Genomic DNA, 17,091 nt, shown 5'->3' with positions numbered 1-17,091 from the left:
GTAACACTCCCTAGGCATGCCCTAACTGACATTTTCTCCAAATTTGTTTGATGGTAAAAATCTTCTGGGATGTATATAAAGAATAAGATTCCTGAACCCACTTCTGGACTTAATGAATCAGAATTTCCTAAGAAGTTACTTGAGATTTTGTAATTCTTAAAACATTTAAGACAAGGTGGGAAAACATAACATTAGTAATATTTATTACTACAGATTTTCGAGGAACTTACTAGCAGGGCATTTTTTTTTCCCCTCAGAAAGACGTAAAGGGACAACACTACTGATACTGACTTGGCTGTGTGTTCTAAACCTCTCAGGGCCTCAGTTTCCTTATCTGAGGGGTCAAACCTGTATCTCCTTCACTGAGGATTAAATGAGAGAATGCACACAGGATGATTACTCAATGCCTGCTGAATAAAATGCATGCTCAGTGTAGAGATGCTACTGTTATTTCGCCACAGAAAAATCCTAGGTATCTCCATCATATAAATATAGGTGAATAACAGTTTTGAAAAAGAAAAAAGCTCACCTTTGATGCTTCTAGAGAGCTACACAGAAAAATAAGTACATACAGAAGACCCGATGAACTTCTCTGACTGGACCCTGCAGATACGGCCATGGCTGGGTTTATTAAGCAAAAGGAGGAACATTTTTTCAGTCTGGCTCAAGCTGCACAGATAGGACTCAATCCAGACATGACTTGGGCTACTGGGGACACTCTGGGATGGCACCATGGGGTTAGAATAGGGATATTAGGTATAAGGACTAGGATCTCCACCTTCCTGACTGAATATGATATTGCCTCAGAGGTAGTTCTCCAAACCTGGGAATCAACCAACCCTGGGTGTGAGTCTCAGCTCTACCATTTGCCTGCAGCGTGACCATGGGTAAACTGCTTAAACTCTGGGAGCCTCAGTTTTCTCATCCATAAAAGGGTGATATTAATAGTACCTTCCTTTTTTTAAAAAAATATTTATTCATTTATTTGGCTGCACCAGGTCTTAGTTGCAGCACGTGGGATCTAGTTCCCTGACCAGGGAGCAAACCTGGGCCCCCTGCACTGGGAGCTGAGAGTCTTAACCACAGGACCAGCAGGGAAGTCCCAATAGTACCTTCCTTAAAGGTTGTTGATAACACTGAAAAAATGCTGATGCGGCTCAGTCGCTTTAGTTGTGTCCGACTCTTTGTGACCCCGTGGACTGTAGTCTGCCAGATTCCTCTGTCCATGGGATTCTCCAGGCAAGAATACTGGAGCAGGTTGCTATACCCTCCTCCAGGGGATCTTCCCGATCCAGGGATCAAACACATGTCTCCTGTATTGCAGATAGATTCTTTACTGCTGAGCCACTGGAAAAGTCAGAAAAATAAAATGAATATAAGCAATATACTTTGGCTATTATAATCTATCTTCAACAAGGAATAGACTATAATATCCCCTTGGAGAGAAAAGACTTCCTCTTTAGTTTCTGTCATATTACTGCCATCACTGTTCTCAGAGTAAACACGAGCCTCCTGGTTAGATTATCTACGTACTATTCCTTCTCTCCACTCTGCACACAGATCTCTTTCAGGGGCTCTCTGCCATGCCCCCTGCCCCCTCTTCTCACAGACTTCCATACATTTCATCCTCTAGTATCTTCTAAAAGGGGACTGACTTCTCCCCAGAACTTGGCTGCCTCATCACACTGTTATCAATCACCGTTTGGAGAAAAGGAACACCTTCCACAGGTGGGTAGGAAGACAAAGAGACTGAGGGTGGGGATTGAGGGTGGTCAGGAAGGGAGGAGAGCAGATTCAGAATAGGAGGGGAGGGGGGGAAATGTGTCATGAGGTTCCTCAAAATTGGTGAATTCTGAATCTCATCATTTTCAGTGAATGAACTCAGATGATTCACTTCCTTTCTTCAGCCCTCTATTTTCCTCTCTGTGTAATGGAAAGGGAAGTGCTGCTTTTGTGTTAAAGGCAGAGTTATAGGATGCAGCTTGTGAGTGTCCTAAACTCATGAAATTATACCTCATATAGGCTGCAGATGTTATGTTGGTTTTCTTCTGAACAATATTTTTGAGTATGCTAACTCCTAGTTGAACGTACTTCCTTTAACGGCATTGACTTCTTGGCAGTTTTTAGCAAACCCATCATTTTTTGTTTTCCCATTCTAGTCCTTTGTTTCTGGAATCCCTTTTAGCTTCTAACTAAGGCAATGGCAACCCACTCCAGTACTCTTGCCTGGAAAATCCCATGGACAGAGGAGCTTGGTAGGCTGCAGTCCATGGGGTAGTGAAGAGTCGGACACGGCTGAGCAACTTCACTTTCCCTTTTCACTTTCATGCATTGGAGAAGGAAATAGCAACCCACTCCAGTGTTCTTGCCTGGAGAATCCCAGGGACGGGGGAGCCTGGTGGGCTGCCGTCTATGGGGTCGCACAGAGTCGGACACGACTGAAGCGACTTAGCGGCAGCAGCAGCAAGAAGCTATTGCTATCCAGCAAGGTGTTCTGGGCTCCAAGCAGAAGTCCTAGGACCAGGGCCTAGCTTTGTTTCTGGTAGGTGGCCTCAGAATCCAAAAGGTCTGGAAAGCCATGACCAGCACTCTTTGAAGTAATAAGTTCCTGATTTAGGAAGTAACCAGATTTAAAATAGGGACAAAGGAAAATCTGGCCAAGGCTCAAAATAATTCATTCAGACGTCTGAGCTTACTGGCTTGGGTGGGGCTAGGAATTGGACCAGAGATGATGAGGCAGAAATGATGAGAAAGGGTAGGGTTCATAAGATGATGCTGGAGGGTCCAACTTGGCCCCTTTGTTCACTGAGTATAACCTCAGGGTATAGCCCCTGGGCTTTTTGCTTTCTATGAGTAAGGAAGCAAGTATGCGGCTTCCCCCGCCCTACTCTTTCCACAGGCCGCTGGGGGCCCAGCAGCTCCAGCAACTCCCCTATCATGTTACAGGCCCCAGACGTGGCTTCCAGTGCCCTACTGTGAAACAGTATCTTCCCCCTTAGCATTAAACATGCAGAGAGACCCAACATGTCTTCAGACCCAAGGAAATTATGCGACCAGCATTCAGTACCGCCTTACCAGAACTGCAGAGGAATCTGTCGGTCCCATGAGTGTGAGAGAAAGAAGAGTTTCAGTCCACGGACGACTAAAGAGGAGAAGGAGAGAGTGGGAGTCAGCGCTGTGGGGATGAGCAGCGCACACAGCTGGCCGGTTGCTGGGAACTGTTGGCTAAGGACGTAGCATTGCCACTTGACTGGAATCCTGGGATGAAGTCCCAGCAATGATCTGGACTTCTGAGCCAGGAGAGTCATAGACAGGAAGGCACAAGCATTTGAGGTAGGAATTATAGTTTACAAATTTCATCCGTGAGTCTCTAGCATCTAGAACTCTGCCTGACACACACAAGGCCCATGATAAATACTGAGTGATTTAATAAAAGAATGAATGAATGATTTTACACACGTCTGTGACCTCATTCAATCGGCAAAGTGAGGCACAGGCAGGGCAGGTGTTGCCTCTTTTTGTACATGGGCAACTGAGACCCAAAGAATTAAATATCTTGCCCTGAGGTCAATCGGCTTGGATGTGGCTGACCTGTGGCTAGACACTGTACTTTATACACAGTACCAAGTTGAATACTCTTGGTAGAGCAACCCAGGAAAACATCCTGTGACTCGACATGAACTTCCTTTTGGGTCCTGCTAGTCAGAAAATAGCCCTTCAGTGGGCTAGCTTCCTAGACACAGTCTCAGGGCCAAGTTCAGTATCCTGGTCCTCCTTGCACATTTGGCATCTGCTTGCTTTTTTTATGAGTCTCTCCAGGAAACAGCACCTCTCCATTAGTCTCTTTTGCCACATCTAACTTGAGGGATCTGGACTGCTGAGATGTGGAAGCAGGAGGTTGGTGGTTTTACTCTGAGAGTCAGGAACAGAATGAAATCACATATATTCAGTTCCTTATTTTCTCACACTGGATAGAAACTTCAGATACCTTAGACTACTAAGTTAGTTTCAGGAATTCAGGCAAGAGACTAACTCATATTATAGCCGGGGCCTCCCAGGAGCTCAGAGTCCATAGTCTGAGGTGTGTTTCTAGAAGGAAGTCTCCAAAGCCAGTAAGAGGGCTCAGCTAAGCGGGAACATCTTACATCACCTGATCCTTCTCTTCAGAGTCTTCTGTTCTGAATCCTTCTCTTTGGAAGCAGTGAGGTATAGAGCACAGGACCAAGGGTGAGAAAATCTAGATTCTAGCGCTTGCTTTGCCACTTATCAGGTATGCCTCTTCTCTCCACCTCATTTTCCTCATTTACAGAATGGGAAAAGCAATTCCCAGCTATGTAAGGCGGCTCTGAGTTTAAAGAGGAAGGGTTTGTATCAAGGTGCTTTTTAGCAAAAGACAGAAATTATGTCAGGACTATTTTTTTATGGCAAGGCAAAAAAGAAAAGACAAAGAGGAGGAGGGAAACTTCTAGGGAGCCCCAGAATGCTTTGTTCTCACTTGTTCATGGATTCCTTCATAATAAAGCACCTAGGTGAACAAGGCGTGCATCAGGAGCTGAGGGAGAGAAAGATACTTAAGACGTAGTGTCTGCCCTAAAAGAATTACAAGATGACTGCACCAAAAGATGAACACAGATTTCAGAGAGCACCAAAGGTCACAAAGTGGAAAAGAAATTCTGTCTTCACAGAGGCTCTAGGATTGTTCAACTAGGTGAGGAGGCCACAACAGGAAGGAGGGGGAAGAGGAGTGTCATGGTGCATAACGGTCTCCAAGTCTCTTTGTCCGGGAGGAAATGAGGTCATCCTGCTCTTAGCATCAGCATGACAGCCTCCAGCCAAGTAATCTGAAGTCATGAGAGCTGCCGGGAGTGTGCTGTGAATCACAAGAGTCAGCTGGGAATTTCCTGATAACTAACGTACAAGTTTCGGGGTAAGTCCTCAGGCAGCAACATCTCTGTTTACATTTTGATCACATTTATTTACAATTAGTGGGTTCTAACTCCAAACAAAACATACCAAGATCTTCTAGAGGAAGTAGCAAAGCTGGTTCGGAGGCCTCTAGCATTCTGACTCAGAACGTGAGGCTGGTAGCTCAGAGCTGGGCACAGAAAATCTCTCCAGAAGACGATGGGTCACTGGCCTCACGAGCTGGATAGTGAGCTTTTACTTTCCCCAGGCAGAGGCCAGAATCCTGAGACCTCTGGCTGGATCAGAGCAAAGAGGCTTTCCTTCTTCCTGTTCTCCTGGTACTCTCTCCTACCCCTCTCAGGTGAACCCAGACCCAAGGTCCAGGTTTGCCAGGCAGCAAAATGCTGTAGCCCTCTGGTGGCTCAGACGGTAAAGAATCTGCGCATAATGCGGGAGACCCAGGTTCAATCCCTGGATTGGGGGAGATCCCCTGGAGAAGGGAATGGCTACCCACTCCAGTATTTTTGCCTGGGAAATCCCATAGACAGAGGCTACAGTCCATGGGGTGGCAAAGAGTCAGACATGACTGAGCCTTTAACACTAGGCAGGGAGAGGGACCAAACCTTATGCCTCTTTGAGCCTCCCAGTGGCCCCTTCTCCTAAGCCTTGGGAGGATTCAGCCTCCTCCCCTTCCACTGAGGTGACAGGGTGGATTCAGGTGACCCCAAGCCCTGGTTCCCAACACTAGGGGAAAGAGATGGGGGTGACTGAACTCCAGAGTCCCTACTGTGGTTCTTCAGCTCTGCCTGAGAGATAGGTGTATATGCATGGAGTTGTGTGTGTGTACACCACTGTGCACTTGCCGTCAGGCAGGAAGCATAAGTAGAGTTCTTTACACATGGTCTTTCTAAGACCAATCTTACTTGATGAGCAATTATTTTATGTTAGTAGAAACAAGGTTTTATGATATAGAATACTAAATAAACATGCATTTAAAAAGGTAATTATCTTTTTGGAATGGGTGATATACAAGGATATGTTCAAAAATTTAACAGTGTGAAAGGCCATATAGTGAAAAATAAATCTTCTTATTCTTGTCCTCCAGTTTCCCAATTCCTTTCCTCAGAGGTGAAAACAAGTTTCTACATTAAGAAGGCTTTATTCTTACATTGTCCTTATTAAGTGACAATACTATGGATGGTTCATTAGAGGAACTTCCTGGAAGACACATCAAAACTTCAACAGAAAGCATCGACAGTTTGTGCCCTAAGACATTATTCTCACGTCTGTGAGTGTAAAATCGCCTCAGTCCTGTCTCTTTGGAACTTTATGGACTAACCTTCCTGTGTCGTCTCTCTACGGAGATTCTCCAGGCAAGAATACTGGAGAGGCGGCCATGCCCCCGGGGGATCCAATCCAAGTCTCTTCTGTCTCCTGCATTGGCGGATAGGTACTATGCCACTCATGCGAGTGGGAAGCCCTTGGAAGCCCTGTCCTCACAATCCTACAAAATCAGAGCAGGATTCTTATCCAGTCCTTATCAAGCCCTCACTTTCAAAGACCTCCCTTAAATCAAACTGCCAAAGTGAAAGTCGCTCAGTCGTGTCCAACTCTTTGTGACCCGGGGACTAGTCCACGGAATTCTTCGGGCCAGAATACTGGAGTGGGTAGCCTTTCCCTTCTCCAGGGATCTTCCCAACTCAGGGATCGAGCCTGGATCTCCCGCATTGCAGGCGGATTCTTTACCAGCTAAGCCACAGGGGAAGCCCAATCAAACTGCAGATTCTCAATAAAATCCGACTCCCTCCCCCCACCCCCTGTCACGACCAAACTGCCTTACTGCAGTAAGCAATAAACTCAGCTTGTCTCATCCACTGGTTGTGCTGATTTTGGAGAAGCCGGCATACTACAGGGGCAGCCCCAGTAAGCAGGGTTTTGGGGTTTTTTTTTTGTCTGTTTCACATGGAGAAAGACTTCACAGCTGTGTGAGCTGCGAGCTATGCCCCTAAGCCCAGGGGTCCGAATCTCTGTCCTAGGCAGTTGGAGGCCGAGGGTGGAGAAGAGCTGGTTTACTGGAGGGGAGAGTCTCCCTAGCGCCTCTCCTTTTGGCAGTTCGGGAGGTGGAGGGGTGCTGCACCCGGCGGGCCCAGGCCAGGTGAATGGAAGGAGGGGGCGGTGAATTTAGTTACCTCTCCATCTCTAGGTTCAGACCTGGTTGGTCCCCTCCACTGGGGACCCCGCTGCCCCTCACAGTTTCGGTTGTGGAAGCCTGCGGGGCCCAAGTGGCCGCGGGCCCGCAGGGCAGGGGAGGGAAAGGAGCGGACGGGGCGATCCCGGGCTGGGGCGGGGCCAGAACTGGGGCGAGTCCTAATATAGAGCCTGCAGTGCCGGCTGGCAGCAGAGCGCAGAGACTGGAGCCCTAGACCCCGGCGGAGCATCAGAGTGCCTACAAGTCCCCACAGTCCAGGTCCTGCGCCCCTCTGGCCGTAGCCGCGGGTGAGTGTGAGCCTCCCTGAGAGCGCAGAGTGGATGCGGGGGACCCCGCTCGTGCCGGCTTTACTTCCCCTTACCGTCTGCCCCGGCTCGGCTGCGTCTGCGCGCTGAGTCACCGCGCCCCGTGCCCATGTATCCCCCTGCAGCGGCGGGTCCAGGCTGCGCCACGACCCCCTGAACCTCCAGAGAGGGCAGACGGGCCAGGCCTGGGAGGGAACCTAAGGGCTCCAGCCCTGAACTGCAGTAATGCACCCCGTCCGCCTTCACGCTCCCCCGCTTCGTCCCCTGACTTCTCCTTCCCATGCAGAGCTCCTGTCTAGAGCCCCAGCCTTGCCACCATGAGGGTCCTGTTGGCATGCCTGCTCGTCTGTGCCCTGGTCGTGAGCGACTCTGATGTGAGTGGCTTCCTTGCTTTGACTGCAGGTGGAGGGAGGCGGCTTGCAAGACCCCCGAACAGCGCAGGGGAAGGAAGGGGCTGCATAGGGAGCCGGAATCCTCCAAAATTCATCAACAGTAGAGCCAAACAGGGAAAAAGGACAGGCGTGGCATTGGGGCCTTGAGAACTGGGGAGCTTGCACTTGCTGCCAGGGGAAGAAGAAGCCGCAGGGACTGCCCCAACCTGCTGGCACCTGATTTGTGAAGCTTATTTGAGTCAGTCCATTTCTCCCTGCTGGAAACCTATGATCTTCCATATGAGGGCTAGTTAGACATGAACAGGGTGAGGAGAGAGGCAACTGGAGGGAGGGTGAGTTTTGGGATTGGAGCCAGTTCATCTTCACTCCGGGGTCTCAGGAACATGGAACCTTTGATGAACTTTCTCTCCCCCACTCCCCTATCTCTTCCAGGGCAGCAATGAAGTTCATAAAGAGTCTGGTGTATGTGAGTATCTACCCCCCCGAACAGATATCTTGGGAAAGCCTCAGGGGGCAGCCCCTCCCTGTTCTTGCTTCAAGGCTGGCTCTCCCCTGGCCTACTCCCACGCTCCTTGCCTACCCTCCAACCTTTGTGTTTTCCAGCGGACTGTGGCTGTCTGAACGGAGGAAAATGTGTGTCCTACAAGTACTTCTCCAACATTCAGCGATGCAGTTGCCCAAAGAAATTCCAAGGGGAATACTGTGAGATAGGTATGGGGGTCCTGACTCTAACTGGGAGGGGGCAGGGGTACCAGTGATTTGGGGGTAGGGAGACATGGGTAGGATGCAAGAGCAGGCAGGAGTTAGGAGGTGGAGCAGAGGGCATCTTCACCCCCATGTGATGTACAGTGAACCCACACTGTCTCATGAAGCTGCTGCTCCTGCTGCTGAGTCGCTTCAGTCGTGTCCGACTCTGTGCGACCCCACAGACGGCAGCCCACCAGGCTCCCCCGTCCCTGGGATTCTCCAGGCAAGAACACTGGAGTGGGTTGCCATTTCCTTCTCCAATGCATGAAAGTGAAAAGTAAAAGTGAAGTCGCTCAGTCGTGTCCAACTCTTCGAGACCCCATGGACTGCAGCCCACCAGGCTTCTCCATCCATGGGATTTTCCAGGCAAGAGTACTGGAGTAGGGTGCCATTGCCTTCTCAGCTCATGAAGCTGGGGCTGCACAAATGTAAGATGAGGGTGGAAAAAGCCCCTTTCTAGGATCTTCTGCCTCACTGAAATCATCTGAGGCCTGGCAAGTTCTCTAAAATGCCTGTCTGAACTTCCTTCTCTAATATTCTCATCCTCACATTCTTCCACAGATACATCGAAAACCTGCTATCAGGGGAATGGTCACTCTTACCGAGGGAAGGCCAACACAGACCTCAGAGGCCGGCCCTGCCTGGCCTGGGACTCTGCCACCGTCCTTCTGAAAACGTACCATGCCCACAGATCTGATGCCATTCAGCTGGGCCTGGGGAAACACAATTATTGCAGGTAAGTGGTAAGTGGGGGTAGCAAGGACCTTGGCCTCACAGAAATCCTTGTTACTATCCTGTTTGCCAAGTGCTGGCCATAGTATGAGAAAATCAAGGCCATTGGTTGAGTCTTCTCTGAAGGGGAAGATACAGAAAAGGCAATTTGGCTTGGAATGACACCCTCCTCCCCTCTATGTTGCCAGGAACCCAGACAATCAGAGAAGGCCCTGGTGCTATGTGCAGGTTGGCCTAAAGCAGTTTGTTGAGGAGTGCATGGTGCAGGACTGCTCTGCTGGTGAGTGTCACTGGCCTGTTTATGATGGTGGGGTGGAAGGTGACAAACTCCTACGTTCCCTTATTGCATCACAGGAGGGATGAGGAAGGAGGCCTGCCTGGCCCTGAAAACTGGGTGGTCAGAGGACCAGGAGCAAAACACTTTACCCTACCTCCCTGCCCAAGACATCCCTTTCTTTCTCCTCCAGGAAAACGTCCCTCCTCTCCTAAGGAGAAAATAGAGTTCCAATGTGGCCAGAAGGCTCTGAGGCCTCGCTTTAAGATTGTTGGGGGAGAGTTCACCACCATCGAGAGCCAGCCTTGGTTTGCAGCCATCTATAGGAGACATCGAGGAGGCTCTGTTACCTACTTGTGCGGTGGCAGTCTCATCAGTCCCTGCTGGGTGGTCAGCGCCACACACTGCTTCATGTATGTTCCTTGTTTTTTGTCCCTGACCCTTCTGCCCAAACGAATCCCTTCCTCCTTCCCAGCAAAAGATTCCCCTTATTTCTAATCCCTCAGCCTCTCTCTACATGGCCCAGGGCCCTGGGGAGAGGTGATGCTCCCAGGTCATTGTGGTGGGGAGGGGAAATTGACAGGATCTCATAGGGTCAGACTGTCTGACAAATCTCCCCACAGTAATCACCCAAAGAAGGAGGACTACATTGTCTACCTGGGTCGGTCAAAGCTTAACTCCGACACACTTGGGGAGATGAAGTTTGAGGTGGACAAGCTCATCTTGCATGAGGACTACAGTGCAGACAGCCTTGCTCACCACAACGATATTGGTGAGTGGAGAACCTTCATCTGCCCAGTGATGATAGCTGGGGGAAGGTGATCTGGAGAGACCTGAGTGGGAGGTTGCGGTTGTAGGGGAACTTGAAGACCCTGCTTTAAAGGGAGTGGTAAGGAAGGGTTCAGAGTGAAAAACACGAGGGGTCTGCTGCTTCTCTATAGAGTCCCTGAATTTCCAAACAGGGAGCCTCCGCTGGGTGGCAATAGCTTGGACTGGGACGCCCTTTCCGTTGTGGGATGGAGCCTCTGTCTGTAGCAGGATATAGAACTTGGAGAGGGTATTGGGGCTGGTTTCAGCCCAACGACCTCTGCCAGGGCTTTCTGCAGGAAAAAATCCATACAGCTGTATGCAGTAGCCCTAGCTGTCTAAGCCTCTGTCAGCAACTGGAACAAAACCCTTGAAGCATGGAACAGAATAGGCTTGTTTTAGGTAACAGGCTACCAGCAGACTTCCCAGGATGCCTCTGACCTTAACTGATGCAGGAACAGACAGCTTCAGGGTTTGGAGGGGAGTGATGGTAACCACCTGACCATGTGGTGATCTTTCTCCTCTGCCTCCTTCCTGCTCCCCTAGCCTTGCTGAAGATCCGTACCAGCAGAGGCCAATGTGCACAGCCCTCCCGGTCCATACAGACCATCTGCCTGCCCCCACTATATGGAGATGCCCGTTTTGGCACAAGGTGTGAGATCACTGGCTTCGGAAAAGAGAATCCCTGTAAGTGACATTTGGGTCTGGCTAAGAGGGTCCTCGGGAAAGTGTTGTAGCCTGGAAGTGAGCTCTGCTTGATCTAGGGAGGACTGTGGAGAAAAAGATGGGAGCACGGTGGAAGCAGCACATAGGTCCAGGGATGGAGTAGGGAGCATTGTTTAGGAACTGATGAGCCATAAAGTTAAATGGGTGAGGGGTGAGGGACTACAGGTGGGGTAAAGACCTAGATTTTGGGTGGGGAAAAAAATAAGGGCTTTCCCTGGTAGGGACACTTTTTGGCCCCCTCCCTGACAGAGCCCCAGTGCGCAGACTGGACAGACACATCTTAACATAAATTCCTCCCTGTTTCCTCCATCCAGCTGACTATCTCTACCCAGAGCAGCTGAAAATGACTTTTGTGAATCTGGTTTCCCATGAGGAGTGTCAGCAGCCCCACTACTATGGCACTGAAGTCACTGACAAAATGCTGTGTGCGGCTGACCCACAGTGGGAAACAGATTCCTGCCAGGTGAGAATTCCAAGCATCTCTCTCCATCACACTGGTCTCCCAGGGCTTCTGGGCTTTTTCCTATCAATTTTGGGGAGTCTCTCTCCAGTCAAAGTCCCAAGAAGCCAGGACCAGGACCGCGGTTCCAAACATTTGTCAAGAGCCTGGCTCTGTGCTAGGCACTTCAGACTCAGACAGGGACAGGGACTAAGACCATAAGAAAGAGAAAACAATAGAAAATCATACTACAATGCAGTGCTCAGAGTGTCATGTGAATTATAATTGATCAGCTGTTTAGAAGAAGGAGGTGAGCACCAACTAGAAGGTCATGGCCATGGTGGGGGTGCTTTAGAGAGAAAGAATGTAACTCTTAATCCATAGGGAAGCAGAGGGAAGACTAGGGAGCATTTCAGTTTGCAAGATATAAAAATGAGAATGACTACGGCATATCTTGGGATGGGAAGGAGAAGCATAGGGTCTGAAAATGTAGATGGAATTGTAGATAACAGGACTTTGAAAGGCAAGCAGAGGATTTTTAAACTTGATGTGGTAGGAAATGGGGAGTCACTAAGGACTTTGACTCTAGGAAACTCTCTTTTCTCTCTCTGGCATGATTGGCCCCCTTCTCACTTCTCCTAGGACTCACCTTTTGTGTCTTTGGCTTAACAGGGAGACTCAGGGGGCCCGCTGGTCTGTACCATTCAAGGCCGCCTGACCCTGACTGGGATTGTGAGCTGGGGCCGTGAATGTGCCATGAAGGACAAGCCAGGAGTCTACACAAGGGTCTCAAAATTCCTGCCCTGGATCTACACTCACACCAGGGGAGAGATTGACCTTGGCCTGTGAAGGACCCCAGACAACCAAGGAAAGCACCACCCACTCCCATGCTGACCGTCATTTTTGCAGTAGGGCCAGCTGCGCAGCTATATTAAGGAAGAGACTGAAGAAGATGGACCCTGCAGAGGTGGTTTTGCTTGTGCTACCCCCAGGGTGAACGACAGTAGACTTACCCTCAGATATGGTCTGGGTGCTGGATGCCCAGATCCTTCCTGATCAGGATGGAAGGGTGGTCCTGAACTGGGATGGTATTGTCCATTTCTGGACTAAAGCTTCCTGGAGTTAAAAATGGCATCTCCTGTGCATAGGTGGAAGGAGACCCAGCTCCCTGGCAGTGGGCCATTCATGAGGCCCACGGTTGGGAAATGAATAATTTCCCAATTAGGAAGTATGACACAACTGAGGTCTCTTGAGAGAGCTCAACCAATGAAAGAACAATGGTTTGGAGAGTAGAGACACTAATGACTTGAGGGAAGGGCTCTGACATTCCATGAATGTATCAGGAAACGTTACATATGCGTGTGTATGTTTGCACACTTGTATGCAAGCTGTGTCAGTGTAAGAGCTGGTGTTCTGTGCTGACTGCAAGTCTACATACTTCCCCAAATTGTCTGGATGTGACGTCATACAGAATAGCCTGTTTAGAGAAGTCGTGGGTCACTCCTGGGGCCTCTTGGGCCTCCCAGGTGATGATATGTATAAATGTATCATTCTAGGGCACAGACTGTGAGAAGCACTAAATTTGCAGTTTCAGTTTCACATAGATGTTTTCTTGGCCAGTTTTCCCTTCTGACCTAACTGAATTCATCCAATATTCACTGAGTGAGGTGAGGACCACTCCTGTACACTGAATATTTAATAATTATATTCTGGTATTTTTATTTATATCTATTTTTGTAATTCTGAATAAATATGATCAATCAAATGTGATATTTCTGAAGATTTTGGCTCTTTGCTGGTGCTTGTATGGGAGGGAGTTGGGAGCATAAAAAGTAGAAGATGACGACGGTGGAATGCATCCCAGGGTTTCCCATGGGGCTATATCTTGGACTTAATGGGCCTTTGGGAAGGAGAAACTAGGAGGGTTGTAGGGCAGATCCTCCATAACACATAAGGTACAAAAAGGTGCCTCAGGGACTTCTCTAGCAGTCCACTGATTAAGATTCTACCTTCCAATGTAGAAAGCACAGGTTTGATCCCTGGGGAACTAAGGTCCCACATCTGGTGGTGTGGCCAAAAAAAAAAAGGCGCCCCAAGCCAGAAGTCCCCAGCGTGATAAATGGTGTGCAGGCTGTGTCAATTCTCAGCTTCCTCCTGAGCCTGATGCCTTTGGGCAGTGCACATCGTATTCAACTTTACACGGTGATCCTCTTTAGAACTGTGTGTGTGCTATGTCGCTTCAGTTGTGTCCAACTCTTTGAGACCCCGTGGACTGTAGCCGGCCAGGCTCCTATGTCCATGGAATTCTCCAGGCAAGAATACCAGCGTGGGTTGCCATGCTCTGCTCCAGGGTCTTCAGGATCAGTCTCACCATATTCTCTTCATTCTATCCCCAATGATCCTTGGGCTGAATTCACCAAAGCGGGAGACTTGCACAAGTTGCTGATCCAAAACCTAGCCCAGCTTGAGTTGGTGGCATTCAGGAAACAGAAAACATAATTTCCCATAATTTGTCTATGAGGATGGTGCTGAGTTTACCTGGTGTGTTAATGAAGTTCGTTACTAGCCTTTCCTATCCCCAATATCAGAAAGTTCAGAATATAAAGCTGAGTGATATCCTGATGTATGTGTACATGTATTTTGAACCAATCAGCTTCTTAAAGATTGGATGTAGAAGGCAAACCAGGAGTTATATATAGCTGGATGCCAAAATACTGAAATTTGCAAGCTATGTTAGTGAGTTTTGGCAGTGTTTCTTTACTAAGTCACCTGAGAACTTTAAAAATAGATAGATAGTCTATGCTCCACCCACAGAGGCTGTGACTCAGGTCAGGACTGGTGCCAGGGCTCGTGATTTTAGAAAAATTCCCCAGGTATTTCTGATATGCAGCCCTGACGCAGATCTGTTGGGAATTGGCCTAATAATGTGAAGAACTCAGTAAATTCTGGATGTGGTCAGGATATGCTCTCTGCATGAACAGTTAGATTTCTGAGTAGGGTTTGAAGATACAAGGTCTCCTAGTCTTCCTGTTCAGAGAATCTCTAGACCATGGACCCCTGGAAGGCAAGGACCCAGAGTATTCAGTTTTTAATTCCCACAACCTAGCATGTTTCATTCAGTACGATGCAGTGGTTCAGAGCATGGATTTTGGAGTCAGGTGGCCCAGACTAGATTCCTGTATAACTTGCGAACAACTCTTAACTTTTTGTGCCTCAGTTTCCTGATTGGTTCACAACAAACTGTGAAAAGACATGGGAATACCAGACCACCTTACCTGCCTCCTGAGAAATCTGTATGCAGGTCAAGAAGCATGGAAATGAACATGGAACAACAGACTGGTTCCAAATGGGAAAAGGAGTACGTCAAGGCTGTATATTGTCACCCTGCTTATTTAACTTATATGCAGAGTATATCATGTGAAATGCCAGGCTGAATGAAGCACAAGCTGGAATCAAGATTGCCAGGAGAAATATCAATAACCTCAGATATGCAGATGATACCACCATTATGGCAGAAAGTAAAGAAGAACTAAAGAGCCTCTTGATGAAAGTGAAAGAGGAGAGTTAAAAAGCTGACTTAAAACTTAACATTCAGAAAACTAAGATCATGGCATCTGGTCCCATCACTTAATGGCAAATAGATGGGGAAACAATGGAAACAGTAAGAGACTATGTTTTGGGGGGCTCCAAAATCACTGCAGGTGGTGATTGCAGCCATGAAATTAAAAGACACTTACTCCTTGGAAGAAAAGCTATGACAAACCTACCTGCTAAGTCACTTCAGTCGTGTCTGACTCCATGCAAACCCATAGACGGCAGCCCACCAGGCTCCCCCGTCCCTGGGATTCTCTAGGCAAGAACACTGGAGTGGGTTGCCATTTCCTTCTCCAATGCATGAAAGTGAAAACTGGAAGTGAAATCACTCAGTCGTGTCTGACTTCACGACCCCGTGGACTGCAGCCTACCAGGTTCCTCCATCCATGGGATCTTCCAGGCAAGAGTACTGGAGTGGGTTGCTATTGCCTTCTCCTGACAAACCTATAAAGCATATTAAAAAACAGAAACATTACTTTGCCAACAAAGGTCCATCTAGCCAAAGCTATGGTTTTTCCGGTAGTCATGTATAGATGTGAGAGTTGGACTATAAAGAAAGCTGAGCACCGAAGAACTGATGCTTTTGAATTGCGGTGTTGGAGAAGACTCTTGAGAGTCCCTTGGACTGCAAGGAGATCAAACCAGTCAATCCTAAAGGAAATGAGTCCTGAATATTCACTGGAAGGACTGATGCCAAAGCTGAAACTCCAATACTTTGGCCACTTGATGCGAAGAGCTGACTCACTTGAAAAGACCCTGATGCTGGGAAAGATTGAAGGCAGGAGAAGGGGACGACAGAGGATGAGATGGTTGGATTGCATCACTGACTCAGTGGATATGAGTTTGAGCAAGCTATGAGACTTGGTGATAGACAGGGAAGCCTGGCATGCTGCAGTCCATGGGGTTGCAAAGAGTCGGATACAACTGAGTGACTGAACTGAGCTGAACTTCTTCATTGTTATAAAAGAAGTATCTACCTCCCAGAATTGTTATAAGGATTCATGCACTCAGAAATCTCTTAGCCATTACCCTGGCCCCTGGTAAAGGCTCATAAAACAGTGCCTACTATCATAAAACTCAGTACATTCTTGTAGAATTGAATTAGGAACCCCCTCCCCTCTTCCACACCAGGACTGAATACGTGTGTTTTGTGGAAGCTGAAATCTGCTAGGAGAGAAAAGGCACAGTGTGAAGCTAAAGAGCCCAGCCCACACTGAGTTGCTTCTCAGCCTCTGCATTCCCTGCCAGGGGCTAAGAGAGATCATGTTCCAACACGAGCAGCGCCAGCATCAGGGCTCCAGACACGGAAAACAGGAAGTATAAACCCCACTGGCAAGTTGAGCAATGTACTGCTAACACTCTCCAGACCATTTCCCAGCCACCTGACTGACCCCCAGCCAGCTGTTGTCTCTTCCCTGTCACAGACTTCACTCGGGGTTAGCAAGGATCAGCCACTTCTCCAGCAACCAGTTTTGTGGTTCCAGACATGACCCTGTCACTCACTGTAGGGAATATCTTCTTCTAGTGTCCCCATGTTCTGGACCTCGTGCTAAAGGTCCTTCCCCAAGGATCTGGTTTAATCCTTGTAACTATCCTATTGATGGGGGAAGGTGCCATCCTTAGCCCCATATAATAGCAGAGAAAATGGAGGCACAGAGAGATTGGGTGGCTTGCCCAAGGCAGTGTGGCTGGTAAGTTGTGGAGCCAGGCTTCTGATCCAGGCAGCTGGCTCCAGAGCACACAGGCCCAGCACTGTGATGTATGACTTCTCAGCAGGGCCCCTCCTGAGGGAAAGTTAGCAGCCCTCTTTTCAAGCTCCCTACTTCAGGGATGCTGGCTTTGGGGAGGCTAGGTGTGTCAGAATTTCAACCCTGGCCTAGATTTTAATTTTTCTCTCTTAAAAGACTCCCAGGCCAAGTGAGCAGATCACATTCAACCACCGGTTGCAAAGTAACACTTTA

The 17,091-nt window shown here is 48.6% G+C and overlaps 1 protein-coding gene across 1 annotated transcript; it reads left to right on the top strand.

Annotated features, from left to right (window-relative positions):
• Positions 7,269 to 13,306, top strand: PLAU (plasminogen activator, urokinase). The gene is made up of 11 exons (XM_005699221.3): positions 7,269 to 7,401; positions 7,706 to 7,793; positions 8,244 to 8,277; positions 8,415 to 8,522; positions 9,120 to 9,294; positions 9,479 to 9,570; positions 9,758 to 9,977; positions 10,188 to 10,336; positions 10,918 to 11,058; positions 11,412 to 11,560; positions 12,209 to 13,306. The coding sequence occupies exons 2-11, from the start codon at positions 7,737 to 7,739 to the stop codon at positions 12,383 to 12,385; spliced, it is 1,302 nt and encodes a 433-aa protein (XP_005699278.2). The 5' UTR covers positions 7,269 to 7,401; positions 7,706 to 7,736; the 3' UTR covers positions 12,386 to 13,306.

Source organism: Capra hircus, chromosome 28 (genome assembly GCF_001704415.2).
Source record: "Capra hircus breed San Clemente chromosome 28, ASM170441v1, whole genome shotgun sequence".
Classification (NCBI taxonomy): domain Eukaryota; kingdom Metazoa; phylum Chordata; class Mammalia; order Artiodactyla; family Bovidae; genus Capra; species Capra hircus.
The sequence above is the reverse complement of the archived record's forward strand: the minus strand, read 5'-3'. Positions and strand labels throughout refer to the sequence as shown.

Coding starts and splice junctions, on each gene's coding strand:
- PLAU (XM_005699221.3), top strand. CDS start 7,737: ATGAGGGTCCTGTTGGCATGCCTGCTCGTCTGTGCCCTGGTCGTGAGC. Junction 8,278..8,414: donor TCATAAAGAGTCTGGTGTAT/GTGAGTATCTAC, acceptor TGTGTTTTCCAG/CGGACTGTGGCTGTCTGAAC. Junction 11,561..12,208: donor GGGAAACAGATTCCTGCCAG/GTGAGAATTCCA, acceptor TTGGCTTAACAG/GGAGACTCAGGGGGCCCGCT.